Raw genomic sequence first — 18,941 nt, forward strand, 5'->3', positions numbered from 1 at the left:
AAGTGTGATTGATCTAGTCTGAGTTCTAACGAGGAAGTACAGGAAAGGCACACGATTGGTTCATTGAGACGGAAGGAAATCCAGTCAGTAGTGCAAAATAATAGAGTCCTCTAGGTAGGGGTTCCGAACGTCTAACTGTTGGTTTTTCGGTAGCACGAAAATAAACCACGATAGTTTCAAATAGCTTACAAGAGGGAATTTAAGCGGCTGCGATAACCAGTAACCATAGAGGGTGTGTTTTTGTATCTCCGCCTACTCCGGAAAACTTAACCGAGTCGTCGTTATATTTATTTTTAAGGTGACGTGGAGTCGGACCCCTTCTTTTGCATGTGTCAGTAAAAGTACTTGTTGTACCCGGATATGAACGCAATGAAAGCATAAACCGCTGGGACATTACGCAGAGGCTTTCCAAGATGTTTAGCTTTAAACCTTTACATTGAGCTCCAGTATCGACACAGAGAGTAGACTGTCGGGGCCTGGACAGAGGAATCCGGCGGATAGACAGGTTTTGTCGGATCTGCGGCATCGGACTGAAGTGACACAACATCGCCTCTGGTAAAGCAGATTTTGATAACTTATTGTCTGCAGGCATTTGCGGATTCAAAATAAAAATGTAATGTGTCGCTTTGTAATAAAGCAGTGTTGATGTAGATTAGTTTTTTCATATGAATTAGCCCCATTTCCTTCCACAGAAACTACAAGACAAAAAAAAGGATGTGCCCTGCGTTTTGTAGCACTTTTAACGCTTGACCTTGCTCTTACTGCTATGAATTGGGAAGTCTAATTTTGCCATTATTGAACTCACTAGGCATTTGTGCAAAGGGTTCTTAAGAGCACGACTGCCCTGGCTATACTTACTAGCCTGTTATTTTTTCAAATTTATGAAAAATCAAAACTGGAATTTCTCATATATATAAGTATTCAGACCCTTAATTCAATATATAAAGAAATAAAAGCCCTCGTGGCAGCAATTACAGCTTCGAGCCTTCTTGTGGAAATCTCTACAAGCTTTGCACACCTTGCGCAGTTTATCTCACTCTGCCTGTCAGATCCTCAGATCCCCTCAAGTTCCATCAGATTGGACGGGAAGCATCTGTGAACTGCCGTCCTCGGGTCTCTCCACAGATGTTCTGTGGGATCTCAGTTGGGGCTTTAGCTGGGTTACTCAAGGACACTAGAGACTCGTCCTGAAACCACTCACAGCATTTCCTAGACTGTATGCTTGTGGTCATTGTCATTCTAAAAGATACACTGTTGCCATAGTGTCAGGTCATGTGCACCTGCGAGCGGGTTTTCTTCAAGGACCACCTGTACATCCATCTATCTGTCAATTCTGAGAAACACCAGCAGTTTTTGTCTTATCAGATCAGAAAAGCTTTTTACTTGTACTCTCAGAGTCCTTGAAATTCCATTTGGCCTACTCCAAGTGGGCTGTCATATGCCTTTAGCTTGAAGTGTCTTCCGTCCAACCACTCTACCTGTTCGATGGCATGCTGCTGAGAGAGTCATCCTTCTAACAGGTTCTCCCATCTCTGCAGAGGACTTCTTGAGCTCTATTAGAATGACCATTGACCAAGACAACTCTTGCATAGTTACTTGGTTTGGTAGGACAGCCAGCCCTGGGAAGAGTCCTGATGGTTCCAAATGCTTTACTACTACTGTAGTCCTAGGAATATCGCATCAAATTAGGGTTCTTGGTGGCTAAACTGGCAGTTAAAACATTTGAATGACTAACTGTGATGCTACACTTAAGAGCTATAACAAGAGACCGTTTGTTACATGGGATAATTGACAAGTGAAGAAATCAATTTGTTCTGAATGTTACAGCATCGTCATGCTGGTTTGTAAGGTACGATATGTGGTAAACATAAATTAGTATGATGGTGCACATTGCAGGAAAGAGAATATGACCAGTTAGATTTTAATTGCAACTTAATTGCAAATTACAACTGCAGCATACAAATTTTGCTCTTTAACATGATCAATCTTGACTATGGATCAGCCTTTTAAATCAGGTTGACGGCACGCCGTGTGACAAAAGCGTATGGTTTATCAGGTACAAAATTGGAAGATGTAGCATTTGTTTTGACATATTTGCTTATGTACCACTATTGTAGCATAGGGCTTTACTGTAGCATCATTATTCTGTTTTCAAAATAAGATGTAAAATGCATTTTAGCATGCAGGTTTAATATGCGGTGTACCAAATGTTTCTAATGCACTTTTAAAAATTGATTGAATGCTATCGTACCTATGAATTGTGGGGTGACCCCATGGATAAAAAGCTAAGATGGACCCCTAGAAAGGCATCGCTGGGCAATGTTACTTAGTTTCTGCTCTCACAAACTAATAATAGACTTAAAAATCTAATAGTGCTCATTTAGCTCCTGTTAGAAAGTCTCACCCACTGATAAAACTGCTAAAATGCTTTGTAATTTGTGGTGGTTACACAGTGTCTCACAGTTCTGTTTTTCTCAATTATCTGCTGTGGAGCATTGAGGGAGTGACACTGCATAAAATTTGTATGACTTGATATATAATTTTCAGATATCAGCTCTAACTGACATGGACATGATCACATTTGACATTGACTTGAAATTAGACATAGTGTAAGTCTCAGGACAGACAGTCTAGTTTAAATTGCATGTGTCCCTGATGCACTGTCCATCTTTGCAGCAGGGGTTATGCAGTGCGGAGTAGGACACCTGCCAGGTGGCTGCCAGAAGACAATGTGGCTGCACTGCACCTTGATCCTGTGCTTGTTCTCAGGCTGGATAGTGGGCTACAAACAGGGGGACAATGTGACTCTCTATGTCAACAAAGTGGGCCCTTATCATAACCCCCAGGAGACGTACCACTACTACACCCTGCCTGTGTGCAGCCCAGAGAAGGTCAGTCTGAATGCTGTTTCACTGTGCATTATTGGGTTGTTGTAACACATAGAAGAACTGTTATTTTATTATGTTAAATGTCGATACTAATATATTTCTCTCCATCTGGCCATAAAATTACAGTGCTGTCATAAAAGGACCAAATGCACTGGTTCTTAGATCACTTTCCCACCTTTATTTTTTCTTTGTTCACGTGTTCCAAGTGAGCAGGATGTAGCATTGTGAGGGATTTATTTCAGACCTTATTTGGGGATTTCACTGAAGTTAAGTGACTGGATTGCCACATTTAAATGACTACAGAATGAAAATGTACCCTTTACTGGATAAATGGGTGATATTTAGCTATAAATTGTTGACTATAACACTTTCCAATAATATACCAAGAGACACAAGATAATAACATAACACATTTTAAGTGATTTATCTATACATGTTTGTGTTATTCTGGCTTAATTCATGGCTCTTGGCTATGAAGAAGAGTGGTTAGTGGAAGTGTGATGTGTTGGTGGCCCTCCAAATTTACAACAGTCCTAACTTATTATCCACCATTATGGGATATGGTATGTCAACACAGAGTGTGCAGGGATGAAGTGTAGTTATACTCAGCTGTGTTTTTATGCCCCTGAGCCAGTGACAGCTGTGTCCGGAGGCATTATGTTTTCAGGTTGTCCTTAAGTCTGCCCATACACTCGTCTGCACCATTCTTGGGAATGTGATATCTCAGTAACGCCTTGAGGGAAATTCTTCAAATTTGGTAAATGTTCACTTGGAGTCAAGGACGAACTGATTATATTTTGGTGGTCAAAGATCAAAGGTCAGGGTCACTGTGACCTCACAAACCCCATTTTTGACCTCTTAAATGTGATATCTCAAGATGGCCTTGAGGGAATTTCTTCAAATTTGGCACAAACTTGGACTCAAAGATGAATTGATGAAGATTTTGGTGGTCAAAGGTCAGCATCACAGTGACCTGGTGCTCTTGTGAATGTGATGTAATGCATACTGTGTAACACTTCTTCTTCAGGTACACCACAAGTCCCTGAGTCTGGGAGAAGTGTTGGATGGTGACAGAATGGCAGAGTCATTATATCACATTCGGTTCAGAGAGAATGTGGAGAAAAAAACTCTTTGTCAGCTCACTCTTTCAGAGAAACAGGTATTTATTTACACAAGTAGGGAAATGTTTGAACTTAACACTCTGTATACTACATTTTTGGTTAAGTGGTTAAAGCAAGTGGTGTGTGATCCACGGTGTATGTTTTTTGTGTTAGGTGGACCAGCTTCGTGAAGCCATTGAGGAGCTGTATTACTTTGAATTTGTCCTGGATGACATACCAATCTGGGGGTTTGTGGGATACATAGAGGAGAGCGGCTTCCTGCCTCACAGTCACAAGGTAAACATGTTGTGTTTCTGATGGTTTGTGGGATATGTGAGGTAGACTGAAATGTGTGAGAGAGATACAGAAAATGGCGGAGATTCATCTTCATGCTAAGTCACTATTTCAGCGGAACCTCATTCAGTTTCAAATTGCAGTTGCAGCTGTCACCTTCTTATCTTCCCTTTCTTCCTCTTCTGTCTCTGTCTCTCTCCTTCCCCCAACAGGTGGGTTTGTGGACTCACCTAGATTTCAATATTGAGTACAACGGCAACTCAGTGATATTCGCCAATGTCTCAGTAAAAGACGTCAAACCTGTTCCCCTGGAGGAGGGGGCAGGTGCAGCGGTGGGTGGCGTTGGTTTGGGCGGAGGGAGCCTGACTGTCACCCACACCTACAGTGTGCGCTGGTTCGAGTCCCCTCTGCCTCACGCCCGAAGAGCTGAGCGTCTCCGAGACTACTCATTCTTCCCCAAAACACTGGAGATCCACTGGCTGTCCATCATCAACTCACTGGTGCTGGTGGTGCTGCTGCTGGGCTTCGTCATCATTATCCTCATGCGGGTCCTTAAGAATGACTTTGCCAGGTCAGTAAGCAAAGCAGCGCACAGGAGTCAGTTCAGTTGATGGTGAATGGATTCAAATTTTTAATATGAAAGGCTAAACCAAATTGAATGGCCTAAGACTCTTAAATGCAGTCATTAGAAGTTTTTTTTTTTCATAATGCAGTCACTGATTTCTTTGCACTGCATGTCCACTGTTTGAATATAGAACAGGATTATCAAAATGTATCCTTCAGTAAACAGGAGTGTGTTTAGTGTTTGAACAGTTTGTCAGTTAAACAACATAAAGTAAACAACTACAATTTTGATAACCTTTGTCATTTTGGAAGATTAAATGCTAAACCTTATATCTGGGATGTAAGCTTTGCTGCTGTTTTTTTGATGTTTTGGGGGTTTTAGGTGTTTGTCTGCCAGAGTAAGCAATTTGAAAATGTCACCATGCCATGGGCGACTTTTCACAATTTGTGGAGTAAAAATAGGTTAATCAGGTTAATCCTGATCCGGCCGGACCCTTGCTGCACGCATCCCCCTACTTTCTACTATCTTTACTGTCCTATCAAAAAAAGGCATAAAGCCCAAAATATTATATATATTAAAAAACAGCCTAATCAGTGATAAAAATAATCAATATTTGCTCTGTTTGTACTAGCTATAATCAGGTGGAAACAATCTAGTTTTCTCATGTTTGTTGCTTTACTCAATTTTTTAAATAGGAATTCATTCAGTTCCAGGTGGCATTAAAATGTAAAATGTTATAAATTTGGCTTTTGGGGTTTCCAAATCATCTATGCAAGATAAGTTGTTAATTATGCATAATATGTACCTATTATAGCCTTTGCCTCCAGCATCTTACCTTCTTACAGGCTGTTAGGTAGTATAGAGTATAGAGTTTTTAGAGCCTTATATTTTTCTCTTTTTATGACAAATTATAAATTTTACCAGAGCTGAATTGTCCATAGAGGTCTGTAGAGAAGTGTTGTGGTCTTTCTGTTTGGATTTTAGGATTCTAATTTTCCTGGGTGAAAACACTTTACCCTCACCTGTAGGTACAATGTGGAGGAGGAGGGTGGCTGTGATGATTTGGACCAGGGAGACAATGGTTGGAAGATTATTCACACTGATGTCTTCAGGTTTCCCCCTTACAAAAGCCTGCTGTGTGCCGTGCTGGGAGTGGGGGCTCAGTTCCTTACCCTCGCCACAGGTGAGCGTTCATTCTCAAACACACACAAACAACTGCAGACTAGTGCTCTGAACACCACTGACCCAGAGCAACAGTCTTTGTATTGAATACCAGAGTGTGTGAGAAACCTGATAAGGACAAACGCAGGTTATATGTGCAGACCTCAAATGCAAGTGTCTCTTCGTTCCCGTAGGGATTATTGTTATGGCGTTGCTGGGAATGTTCAACGTTCACCGCCATGGTGCCATCAACTCAGCAGCTATCGTCTTGTACGCTCTGACCAGCTGTGTGTCAGGGTACGTCTCTTGCAGTTTCTACACACAGATCAATGGCCAGCGCTGGGTGTGGAACATCATCCTCACGTCGTCTCTCTTCTCTGGTGAGTCTGACGAGAGGTTTGTGATCACTTCACACTGTGGTTGTAAGAGCAGAGATCAAGTTGTTCAATTAAATATGCACTCTGGCACATAATGCTTTCAAGTCTTCATAAGTAAGTAAGCCTTGTTTCATTCTATTAATTAATGCCAGTCCTTAAGTCACTTGGTCATTAATTCCCACAGCTCCTCTGTTCCTGACGTGGAGTGTGGTGAACTCCATCCACTGGTGGAGCGGCTCCACTCAGGCTCTGCCGGCCACCACCGTGCTCCTCCTGCTGGGTGCCTGGGTGCTGGTGGGCTTCCCCCTCACTGTCATTGGTGGCATTGTGGGGAAGAACAGAGCCGGCAGCTTCCAGGCGCCATGCCGCACTCGCAACATCCCCCGACAGATCCCCACGCAGCCCTGGTACAAACACACAGCAGTGCACATGGCCATCGGTGGCTTCCTGCCATTCAGGTGAGCTGTCATTGAGCGGGGGGCGGGGCTTCACTCTACCCCAGTAGATAACTGTGAGAGTATGGCCTCTTTAATTCCATTTTGATTCCACTAATTCCTCCCTTCTATCAATTGTCTCTCTCAGTGCCATCTCAGTGGAGCTGTACTACATCTTTGCCACTGTTTGGGGCAGAGAGCACTACACCCTCTACGGCATTCTGCTATGCGTCTTCGCCATCCTCCTCTCAGTGGGCGCTTGTATCTCCGTGGCCCTCACCTACTTCCTGCTGTCAGGAGAGGACTACCGGTGGTGGTGGCGGAGCGTGTTGAGCACAGGCTCCACAGGCCTCTTCATTTTCGTCTACTCCGTTTTCTATTACCGGAACCGGTCGTCCATGAGCGGCCTGGTTCAGAGCACGGAGTTCTTCGGCTACTCTCTGCTCACGGCCCTCGTCTTCTCGCTGATGCTGGGCAGTGTGGCGTTCTGGGCCTCACTGGCATTCATTCGCTACATCTACCGTAGCCTCAAGATGGACTAGACATGAAATGCGTGCACATACACACAGCTAAAAACAAACATTTCCTCATAGCACACATGGACAACCTTCATTCTCCTCTCTTGCTCTTTCAATCATACACACAGATATACACAAGCCTTTTATGGGGTTGGGAGGAGAATTCAGGGCCTTTACCTTGATTTGACAGGAGCTAATAATTGAACTACAGGAGCTATCATTGCTGGAATAAGACTGTTGGTTAACTGGATGGATGGACAGATAGAGAGCAAGTAGGGGAGGGGTTATATTTTCTCTGTCTGGGTGTGTGTGTGTGGGGGGGGGGGGGTAAAATGTACTATGAGATACGTGAGTGAGTGGATTTAATCATTGTACGATGCAGTGTGGCATCATCTGCTCTGGTTCTTACTTCACGGTCTATCGAGGCTTAGCAGGATCTACACACTCTTTATTTCCCACAGTACACTGGATACCCACTGAGACAGCTGACTCATACTGTAGTGTTGTCAAATTATGCAGTAGTGTTATTACTGGCAACAATACCCCCACCCCACCACACACATAAAATTGTGTCAAACTATTCAAATGTAATATTAAAATGGTGTTTTGCACTGGTCCTGTTAAGTTCGATGTAGCCTTGCAGTGGGTAAGAGGACTGATGCCTTTTAGATTGAAGAGTGCTTGCAAAGTGTTGGTGATGGGAGCAATATCGTTATTGTGTTATGGTCACCACTGACTGTGATTTTGGTTCTATTGTAAATACTGTCTTTTCAATAAAGTGTTTTTAATACAATACTACCAGCAAACAACTCTGGGATGATTTTTTTTTACCCAGGAGTATATTTCATTTAATTATTTTATAAAGGCCTACTGAGTCTTGATGGCAAGCATACAAAGCAGTTTTGCATTGCATTTACTTGTAACCACAACCCTATAGGTAATGTCAGAGGAGGTGCTTCCAATTAGCTTAGCTACTAATGACATGTCACATCTATCCCATTTATTCAATCACAAAAAAAGAGTGAAATATTATGTAAAATGTATGTCAACAAGGTTACCATATCATCATGCTCACAGCAAAACAAAGTGAAATGAAGACAGTCTTTCAAGTTGCTGGTTTGAACAAGTATTTATAGAAAAAAAAAAAAACATTTGTTGAAACGTGTGCACATCAGATCTGTATCAGTACTTTGCCTTAAACATTTCCAAAAAAGAGAAAAACGTAATACAAAGAATGAATCCAACACGGAGTAATCTAGTATCACCAAGCGCAAAGAACATACCAACATACATTAAATAGTTGCATATAAAAATAAAACTTCAAGATAAAAAAGTAAAATACTTTCGAACAGGAGTATGAACAAGGTATATGTACACCCAGCCTGTCAAAAATGACCTCAGCTAATTACAAACTACAGTCAGGAAGCTTGAGAGGAACGTAAACATGGCTGTTTGGTAACATTTACAGAAGTTTTTATGCTCATCAGCTCAAACATCAACTACTGGCCGCCGTTATGTGCAATGGCCGTGTTTAAGGAGCTTCGGCTGTTGACGGGCTCCTCGTCTTTGTTTTCAAAGCTCATGTCGTGACCGGCGTTATTTGCAGTGGATGGGTTGAACGCATTGGGGTTGTATTCATAATGGCTGACGCCTGCGGGCATGGACCAGCTGGTTGCCTGAGGCCTGGTGGGCACTGCAGTCTGGGATGAGGTGGAGGACCAGGAGGGGTAACCGGCAGATCCAGCAGTGCTGCCCATGGTGGCTAGGTAGAAGGCCAGGTTCTGTGGTGCAGTCTTCTTAAAAGCTGCCTCCATCATGTGCTGGTTGTAATGCTCCTTGAGCTGTGGCTGGGCCTCTCCCTTATACTGGGAGACAGAACAAATTAATAACCAAAATAGCATGTTGAAAGAGATTAAATGCATTTGTATATATGTGTATCCATACCAACAAAATGTATTAGCTACTTACAGATGGGATGTGTGAGGGAATGTTGGGGTATATGGTTCCATGAACTGGGCTGTCCTTGTTGATAGTATAGCGCTCAGACACCCAGCTGGTATCCTTCTGGTGCCTCCTTAGCTTCATCCTTCGGTTCTGAAACCAAGTCTTCACCTACAAACAAGACGAAGGAGATCCGTGTCAGTCAGAAAGTAAACATGTATTCAATTCTGTTGTGCTTGTGATCCCTATATAAAAAAAACTTCTTAAGTCCCTCACCTGTTTGTAGGTCAGTCCTGTCAGTTCAGCAAGGTTCTTCATTTCGGCTGGGGTGAGGTACCTCTGAACACTGAAACGCTGGACAAGAGCATTCATCTGGCTCTCTGAGAAAGCTGCCCGGACCTTTCCTTTAGTGTTACTTACAGCAGTAGTGCTTGGCTTATTAGGGGTGGTTAAAGGTACATGTAGAGAGGTGATGTTGTTGGTGCTCTCATTCCCTGCGACAAAGGTCTGTGGCTCTTCCACAAGAGGACTGGAAACATCCTTGTCGGGATCAGGGCTCCTGCTCCTCGTCTCATTGTCGAGATCTTTCTTTGTCCACGTAGCAGGGTCCGTCTGGGGCAAACTTCCCTCTCTGCCGCTGCTACTGCTAGAGGTCCATGAGACTAAGTGAGGGGGAACAAACAGGGACTAAAGTGAGCACGTCTCCATGTTGTAAACATGGATCAGAACAATTTGTCAAAGCATGGGCATTTAGACTAGGGAGTCATCACTACAGTATACTGAACATTTTCTATAACGTGTAAATAACACAAAACAGTTTTTTGTGGAATCCCATTTGTTGGACTAGACTGTGCTATTTCTGAAGTGTGGACCAGCTTCCTGAAAAGCTGGTCACACTATGGGAAAGTTGGAAGGTGTTCCTGTTGAGTTCAATTGATGCCCCGTTGCTTTGAGTGAAATTTGTGGCTGTGAATGTTCTGTCAGTTCATTTCTACTGCAAACGAATCATTGAATGTTTCGGAGATTATGAGACAAGAGTAAATTCCAGATGGAGCTGAAACGTTTCGACGTATCTACTTCGCCTAGTTATCTACCAAAAAGGTAAGCGCAAAATATAACAGTCGTAATAAAATATGTTGCACTGCAATCCCACCAATTAATGTAAATTATGCCATATTTCCATTAGCAATTCATTTGCTTTATCTCGAATTCTGTCGCGAGATGAGGGCACTTGGCTTTTGCCGAGCGAAATTAGTGGCGGGATATTTGGAAAACCCTTTTAAAACCAAGATGGAACTGAGTTGGAGTCGGTAGTCAAATATGGTAGAAGAGGTCATCGCTTATATCATCCAAATGGGAGACGTAAGCACCGACACGTTTCTTACATCTGGGTATAGGTAATAGTACAAGTTCCCACGGGGCCACTGTGGTTGGCTGACTTTATGTGAAATTATTAGCTCCTTCGCAAAATGCTAAGAGTGGGTCAGAGTAATACCTGGTGAGGTATGCGCCTCGGAATCACTGGTTGAATCGCTCCCGGCCCGTCGGGCCTCATTTTCCCGTGCATCGTAAGCAGCCCGGTGTTGTCTGGCCAGGAGCAAACGACCTGCCTGGGTGTCACCAATGTAGACAACGCCGGAACCCTGGTAGTGGTGATGACCGTTCACGACATGCTGCTCCGGGCTGCCAGGTGGAGACTCTTCCAGGGTTCTGGCAGTGGTGGCGTAGTAGGCCTGCGTTACCCCGGTGTTGTAGCTGCTCAGGTCCGTGACTCCGGCCTCGGCCCAACAGCTCAAGTTCCCGTGGTTTTGCTCGGGCCCAGGCTGGTACACGAGGCCGTAGGCATATGCGTGATAAGAGGGGTTGTAGTTGTAACTTATCTGTGCCTTCCAGTCTGTCATGTCTTTGGCAGAAATTTGAGCGGCGATAAAAACGTTAAAAACGAAAAAAAAATATACAAGAGGAAACCGAGAATTGTTGCCAAAATTGCTTAAAACCCAGCAGGGCAGACCGCACGAGCTGAGGGGAGCGAATAAACGCAGGCCAATCAACTTCAAAACTTGCGCGTACCCCCCCCCAGAGCCTGTTTATAGAGATTCACTGCTTGTGGGTGTGTGCAGGAGTGTAAGTGGGTGTTTTGATTTTAGCCAATCTCCATTGGCGGCAGCAAACCCATTTTATTGGCTACCTAGGTTAATACTCGGCTTTTAAAATGTGTTTCAGGTAGACCAAAAAAGTAAGTAAAGTTTGAAAAAAGTTTTCAAATAACAACCCTTTTAGTGTCATCTCACTTTGCCACTATCAATGAAGTGAAACAAATTTCAAAATGTTTAAATTATTTATAGGAACACTGCATATCAATAATTATTTGTATTTCTCTTCACAAAGGATAAGGTAACTCGGGTGGACTGTAATGATTTCTAGCAAGGCTGGATTACCAAAATAGACTAAAATCAGCCTTGGAAAGCTTATTTTTGGCTCATAACTGTGCTTACTTGGTGCTTATTGCTAAACTAATTTGTATTTTATTAAGTTGCCACACAGTGCACTTTGGGCCATGGGATATTCCAGCATGGGAACACTGTGCACAAGCCACAGAAAGTGGGAGGAAAGCTCAGCAACTGTCCCTTTACACAGCTTTTGAGGCTCAGATAATTACTGCTGATGGTGTTTGTTTGTTTTTGTTTTAGAAACATATCTTCAGCTATCAGATGCATTCTTTATTTCCTCAATTAGGAAAGGGCAGCGCTCTAACTATTTGATTATGGAGTTCAGGAAAAAGGATATTTTCTGGTATCTTCAGAGTTGGTGTATGAAATGAATTTCCCTGTCTGGATGAATCTATTGTGCAGCAAAGCATTTACCTAAGCAGTACCAAACAATTTTACATTCTCCTCTCATTGCTCCAAAAATCAGCATTTGCACATTAAACATAATCAAATAAAGTTCTAGATAACCTAGTCCTTAACCCTTGAACAGCTGCCTGCTGTTTTCATGAGACTGAGTCACAGATCAACAGACTAAATATAGTTGTGTGTCTTAAGCATGAATAGTTTAGGAACCACTAATACTTCTTATTGTTAATGATCAGTAAATCAGTAATTTAAAATACATAGTGTTTATATACAAATATTTAATTCCTTCACTTTGCATCAAAGGGTTTAAAGACAGACTATAGCTCCAAATCCAGAGACCCCCCTATTGTGTACAGTGGGTTGGACATGTTGGTGCAGAGTGCTTTTTCACACATTTGCTGTCCTTTTCACAAAGATGAATTAGATTAGCCTGCACGTTACCTTCCATTTGGTTGTTTGTGTTCCTCCCTCTTGGCTGTATTGATGTGGTAATGATTCAGTTAGTGGTGAAATGATGTGAGAACACTGAGTCTAATGGGTACATTAGCATTTCTACTGATCTCTGCTAGACAGGGTGTTTTTGCCTGATTATGTATGAGAGAAGACATTCAGGAGGGGGTTGGTGGTGTGGGCGTGTATGCAGGGTGGGTAAACAGGTGTGCAGTACATTCGAAATGGTGTTGAGAAGACCTCAGATTGGCCTTTGATGACTATTTGCATACTGTACTGTGTTTGGAATTTGGCATTGGAAAGGCACATGGTCAAAATACGGTGTACTAGTTATAGTAGCCATACATTTGCATTATTTAAATACATTTGTGGTTTGTTTAGACATCTCTGTTATTGTATTGGCACTCCATTAGCCCTGGAAAATATAGGTAGAACATCGTACCCTTGTATGATACATTTAAGAGTAAATGCTGACAGGCTGTAGGTTTGAGTATATCTGCAAGTGTATGCTGAATTAGACCTCTTAAACCCCATAATTGGGCTAACCTATCTAAATTAATGTTTGATAACGACATTGGTCATGATACTTAGCACTACTATCTTCTACTGGTAGCTGCTTGGTGTCAATGACATAACTTGTATGTTGTAGTATGTATTGCTGCCCTGTGATTTCTTCAATAACGTATTTGTGTCAGCCAGTGAAAGTTAGTGAGATCCTTTTTTCCCCTTTTAGGCCACAGCCCAATACAACTGTTCTGCTATAAAGTATTCTTTTCTAATACCTATGATGTTGAGGTTTGTTTACACCATCTTAGAGGTGTTGAATTAAGACAAAGTTTAACTACTTAACATGGTGTAATCTGAATTGTATTTTTAGGTTGATCATTACTGTATTTAAATGAGGGTATGGTATATGGAGGCTCAAAGACATTGCACATATCAGTACAGATACTGAAATATTTTAATCACCCTTGTACACCTTACATCCATACACCCAGATCTTTACTACTGAGAGGTATCCTTATACATATTTATGTACCACCAGAGACATTATAAGGACTAGAAATACTTTGTTGCTACTAAGGGGGATCCATATACTTAGGTATGTCCCACTGAAGGTGCCGCTTAATGATGATCTAATGAACAAACTATGGAATAGTGTCTCCAAGATTTTTTGGGTATTTCTGTACTAAATCTCAAACAATAAATCAAGCAGTGAATCGACAGAAAATTACTTAGCAACATTTCTGATAATGAATTAAGCCATTTATTATGAAAAAAAGTTTTTTTTTTTTTTTTTTTTTTTTTTTTTTAATCCCTGATTCTAACTTCCAAAATGTGACCATTTGCTGCTTTTCTTGGTTTTATATCAAACTGAAGAACCTTGAAACTTTAAAATGCAGTAGACGTTTTACATTACATGACATAAAATGTAAATATCACAGTAATACGTAAGTATATCAAAGATGCACAAGTTCACTACTTGAGTTAATAATAATAATAATCCACCGCTCATTTGGATAATAAATGCCTGTGAAGCTCATTACTTGAACGTGTTGCAACATGCCCTCCTGTCCTATTGCCGGCGCTGTTTGTTTCCATCAGAGTCAAACACTGTTAGCTGTTGGTCCCTTTAACTACACCCACAAGTAACTCGTGGCCGGTTCTGTCCCGCGTGCTGGCAGTTGAACCGCTAGCGGACCAGACCGAGCTTAAGTCTGTCAGACTCACCTTTTCGGCTTGACAACTTCATTCATATCCGACTGTTTAAGAGTGAATTTTCACGGCAGACTCGGTAGTTAGCAATCGAAACCGCCCACATAGGCATTGTTTACATGTTTGACAGGTGACTGGGACGTCGCTAGCAGCCACACTGCGACCGGACAGTTAGTCTGTCCAGGTTTATTAGAAATATCAACGTTAACGGCCGCAACAGATTAGCTGAAGGTGATAGTTCCTAACGATCGAGATGACAGAAGAACTTGAGCAAATTCTCCTACAGCTGACACAGCCTGACAATGCAGTCATTCAGCAGGTGATGCCACAAATAACTTTGTTTAAGTTAGCATTACTTTGTTAGACCGACGACAAGCTTGAAAAATAACGGTTAAAGGTAACGGTTATTAGGTTAAGCTAGTTAACCTAGCTAAGATAACGTCTGGTAAGATACGGCTAGCAAACTGTCATGGTATTTAGCACCACTATGTTCTACTGTTAGCTACTTGGTGTTAGTGAAGTACCTTAAACTTTATGTATGTCTAAACATTGTCTTTTGGCTTCACGCACTAATGTTGCTGTCCTGTCATTTCTACAATAGTTGTGGTAGCCAGTCGAACTTATTGTGATCCCTTTTCCTCTTTTAGGCCACAGCCCAGCTGAAACAGGCTTTCAAGGATCCAGCCATTATACCAGCCCTGTGTGCTGTCATGAGTAGCTCCCAAAACCCTCAGGTATTGTGTGTATGAGTGAGCAGTGAGAGATTTTTTTATTTTTATTTTACCCCAATGGGATCCAGGTATCCTCTCCAGAATACAAATGTGTATGTGAGAGTGATGGGTGTCAGCTCTTGTCCCTGCATGTGTCCACGTATGTAAGCTACCTGATATCCTTTCCTCATTTTACCTCTCAGATTCGTCAGTCAGCTGCAGTGATGCTGAGGATGAGAGTGAAGAAACACTGGAAGAAGATTAGCCCTAATGACAGAGAGAGGTTTGCTCATAACTTTTCAGTTAGGACTTTCCAATTGTTGCCAAATTATACTCAGTTGCTACAGTTAAAAGTAAGTAAAAAATGAGCTGTAACTGTGATGTCTTCTTTGCTCATACAGCCTCAAGGGGGTGGTGTTGCAGGCCTTCATGCAGGAATCAGAGTAAGCTATACAATGCAGTGGTCTGTTTGCTTTATTAGGGCCCGAGCAACGAGTTGCGTGGGCCCAACGGGGCCATGCAACGAGTTGCAAGGACCCTCTTGTTTTCGGTCTGTTTATTATTATTATTATTATTATTATTAGGGCCCGAGCAACGAGTTGCGTGGGCCCAACGGGGCCATGCAACGAGTTGCAAGGACCCTCTTGTTTTCGTTCGGTTTATTATTATTAGGGCCCGAGCAACGAGTTGCGTGGGCCCAACGGGGCCATGCAACGAGTTGCAAGGACCCTCTTGTTTTCGTTCGGTTTATTATTATTATTATTATTATTATTTTTTTTCTTCTTTTTCCGCCTCTTAGATCGGCTTTTTGAAGGCCTTAACATGCGTCAAAACTCCTGAAAATTTGCAGACGCGTCAGGCACGGCGAAAAATTTAAGAATTTAGGGGTCTTGAGCATGGGTGTGGCAAAATGGCCTCGGTAGCGCCACCTACATTTTTAACGGAACAGCCCCTCAAGCCCGTTGCGCCTAAAAATCTGAAAATCTGCACACATATGTAACATCCCATGACGCACCAAAAAGTCTCTTGGAGCCATATTCTAAACCCAACAGAAAGTATTTTTATTTTGACCGGAAGGTGAAAAAATTGTGTGCTTTTGGCCATTTCCAGGGGTCGCTTGAACGCGAACTAGTCCTAGACGCATTATCCGATTGACTTCAAAATTTGATAATTTGTTCTTAAGACATAGACGAAGTTAAATTGCAAAAGTTTCTGACTTTTCATTGAAGGGCGTGGAAGTTATGGCCCCTCAAAGTTCGATCACTCGCCACAAAACAGGAAGTTGCTTTATATTTGCTATATTTCGGCCATACTTTGTCCAAACTGCATCAAACTTTACAGGATTGTTAATGGTACCTATCTGCACACATCCATATGTCAATATTCATACAATTGTTGTAGCACCACCTATTTATAGCAGGAAATGACATATTTTATAGTGTGATGTCCAGTTTCTAGACGGGTGACCAGATTGACTTCAAATGTTGTCAGCCCCTCCTTGACAATTTTTGGAAGAAGTCCTCCGAAAATTGTGAGTTTTGGTCGAAGCGTGTGCCGGTTCTGGCCCGTCAAAGTTCGGAAACCCAACTTCCTGTTTGAAACCTCAGATTTTGGGGTAACTTCCTGTTGCGACTCTCGACTTTATCCTATAGATGGAGCCATTGTATTACTCTTTGATGGGTTTTTGGAAGGGGGTCTCTGTGTGTGTGTGTGTGTGTGTGTGTGTGTGTGTGTGTCTGAGGGGGGAGGGGAAGAGGAGTTGATTGAGTCTGTGAGAAGCTGCCACAGGGAGGTTACAGTCAAGAGAGCCAAGAGCTGTCACAGATGATGAGCTCTGAAAAATATTATCACAGAAAATAATTAGCATAAAAGCTTTTATTTTAAATTTGTTGCAACAAATTCAGGTTTCTTACACTGTTTCCCTTATTGAAAACTAAATTCTACCTGAAATGTATCAATAAAAATCTTCTTTTGCAGTTAATGTCACCAGTTTATAGTTTAGTTTTAATAGCATTCCCTGTCACTGATGTGCCTTTAATTATCGGTTCTATCAGGGATCATTTATGTGTTTATCTTACGGGGGTGAGCCACCTCACAGGTTGGTTATATTACCTGTTGACCTCAGCTCAGTGAGCTAAGACAATGTTTAATGCAGTGTTTTTTCTGATATGAAAATGGATATTATTCAGCACATCTAACCTCAGCAGGCCCCTCTTCAGAAACTCATATCTGCAGATGTCAAAGCTGGCTCAAAAAATTAAACTGGCTTCAAATTAATTTGAAGGAATTGTAGGTTATTTTGAATTCATGTAATCTTACCATATGTCTCCCCTTGACCAAAGCTGAGCGTGGATTGATGCTGTCTTTACAGTTTGGTTTTGATCAGTTAGGAAATTTCACAAGGGGTCAGCTGATTTTTTCGTGTTACTCAGTGTACGGCAACAGGAAAAGTGCATGTCTACATCCACCGGCGTCGAGGTGAACCAGCTGAATATAAGCCACTCAAGTTGACGACAAGTGCATTGAAAAGTAAAAGCTGCTGGCCTTTACCTTTTCTTTGTCAAAGCGCCTGTTCAGCCAGTAGTTAGTAAAGTAATATTTTCAGCGTTGTCCACAGTCTCATGACATGTTTAACAGGAAGCACAGCACGCTGGTTAAGCTCATGGCAAACTGTTACTAACAGCTAAAATGAAAGCTTGTCTGTATGTAGTCTAACTGGTTAGTTTGTCACTAATCTCCAAATTTTGCAAATTGCTATAAACTTCACTCTCTTAAACCAGTAACAGTCTGAGCTGGACTGATAGGGGTCTGTATGGATAAAGATAAAATCCGAATGATACCCATCCCTACAGCTGGTTAGTGGCTTCGCCCTGACTTTAGGCAGCTGAGATATTCACTGTTCAAATAACTTCATTATAAGCCTTGTTTAAGCATAAATGATTTATATATGCACCCAATAACAGAACTTAAAAAAAATGCTTTTGCTCAAAGCTCAAAGCTTTTAAACTCAAGTTAAAACTGAGTTTTATCTCCTTTTGGGAGGGGGTATCTCTCTCTGTGTTTGTGTGTGTGTGTGTGTGTGTGTGTGTGTTTGTGTTTGTGTTTGAGGGGGGAGGGGAAGAGGAGTTGATTGAGTCTGTGAGAAGCTGCCACAGAGAGGTTACAGTCAGGAGAGCCAAGAGCTGTCACAGATGATGAGCTCTGAAAAATATTATCACAGAAAATAATTAGCGTAAAAGCTTTTATTTTAAATTTTTACATCTCGGAAGTGTGAACTGTTACGCCAGCGTGTGCCCTGCGACCTGCGTTGACCCCGCGGTTGCCGGAGTCCCGCGGTCGCCGCTCCCCCGACGGGCGCCGGGTGCGAGGGCCCGTTCAACGCTGCTCGCAGCTTTAATTATTATTATTATTATTTTTTTTCTTCTTTTTCCGCCTCTTTGATCGCCTTCTTGAGGGCCTTAACATGCGTCAAAACTCCTGAAAATTTGCAGACGCGTCAGGCACGGCGAAAAAATTTAAGAATTTAAGGGTCTTGAGCATGGGCGTGGCAAAATGGCCTCGGTAGCGCCACCTACATTTTTAAACGAACAGCCCCTCAAGCCCGTTGTGCCTAAAAATCTGAAAATCTGCACACATATGTAACATCCCATGATGCACCAAAAAGTCTCTTGGAGCCATATCCTAAACCCAACAGAAAGTATTTTTATTTTGACCGGAAGGTGAAAAAATAGTGTGTTTTTGGCCTTTTCCAGGGGTCGCTTGAACGCGAACTAGTCCTAGACGCATTATCCGATTGACTTCAAAATTTGATAATTTGTTCTTAAGACATAGACGAAGTTAAATTGCAAAAGTTTTGGACTTTTCATTGAAGGGCGTGGAAGTTATGGCCCCTCAAAGTTCGATTACTCGCCACGAAACAGGAAGTTGCTTTA

At 42.2% G+C, this 18,941-nt stretch overlaps 3 protein-coding genes across 5 annotated transcripts in view; 2 read left to right on the plus strand and 1 right to left on the minus strand.

Annotated features, from left to right (window-relative positions):
- Window positions 1-98: 98 nt before the first annotated feature.
- tm9sf1 (transmembrane 9 superfamily member 1) lies at window positions 99-8,132 on the plus strand. 2 transcript variants are annotated; one of them, XM_018700704.2, is made up of 9 exons: window positions 99-555; window positions 2,677-2,891; window positions 3,916-4,047; window positions 4,163-4,285; window positions 4,495-4,853; window positions 5,876-6,030; window positions 6,203-6,388; window positions 6,570-6,843; window positions 6,968-8,132. In XM_018700704.2, exons 2-9 carry the CDS (start codon window positions 2,685-2,687, stop codon window positions 7,359-7,361), a joined length of 1,830 nt encoding a protein of 609 aa, XP_018556220.1. In that variant the 5' UTR covers window positions 99-555; window positions 2,677-2,684; the 3' UTR covers window positions 7,362-8,132. The 2 variants fall into 2 exon arrangements, with proteins under 2 accessions (XP_018556220.1, XP_018556221.1); XM_018700705.2 differs by having other exon boundaries at window positions 2,680-2,891.
- Window positions 8,133-8,331: 199 nt separating this feature from the next.
- Window positions 8,332-18,941, minus strand: part of nanog (nanog homeobox) — a 24,262-nt gene continuing 13,652 nt past the window's right edge. Inside the window, exons 1-4 of one of the 2 annotated variants that reach the window (XM_018700707.2) lie at window positions 10,774-11,390; window positions 9,555-9,940; window positions 9,306-9,449; window positions 8,332-9,202 (exon numbers count right to left, since the gene is read on the minus strand). In XM_018700707.2, the coding sequence (XP_018556223.1) occupies window positions 8,837-9,202; window positions 9,306-9,449; window positions 9,555-9,940; window positions 10,774-11,179 (1,302 nt within the window). In that variant the 5' untranslated portion in view covers window positions 11,180-11,390 and the 3' untranslated portion in view covers window positions 8,332-8,836. Of the gene's footprint in view, window positions 9,203-9,305; window positions 9,450-9,554; window positions 9,941-10,773; window positions 11,391-18,941 lie in introns of those variants that run through there. The other variant, XM_051066940.1, reaches the window with a different exon arrangement.
- The window catches only part of LOC108900801 (importin-4), a 50,235-nt gene continuing 45,520 nt past the window's right edge, over window positions 14,227-18,941 (plus strand). Inside the window, exons 1-4 of the mRNA XM_051066939.1 lie at window positions 14,227-14,618; window positions 14,947-15,033; window positions 15,213-15,292; window positions 15,411-15,452. Coding sequence (XP_050922896.1) covers window positions 14,553-14,618; window positions 14,947-15,033; window positions 15,213-15,292; window positions 15,411-15,452 — 275 coding nt within the window. The 5' untranslated portion in view covers window positions 14,227-14,552. The remainder of the gene's footprint in view (window positions 14,619-14,946; window positions 15,034-15,212; window positions 15,293-15,410; window positions 15,453-18,941) is intronic.

This window comes from Lates calcarifer, linkage group LG24, assembly GCF_001640805.2.
Source record: "Lates calcarifer isolate ASB-BC8 linkage group LG24, TLL_Latcal_v3, whole genome shotgun sequence".
Classification (NCBI taxonomy): domain Eukaryota; kingdom Metazoa; phylum Chordata; class Actinopteri; family Centropomidae; genus Lates; species Lates calcarifer.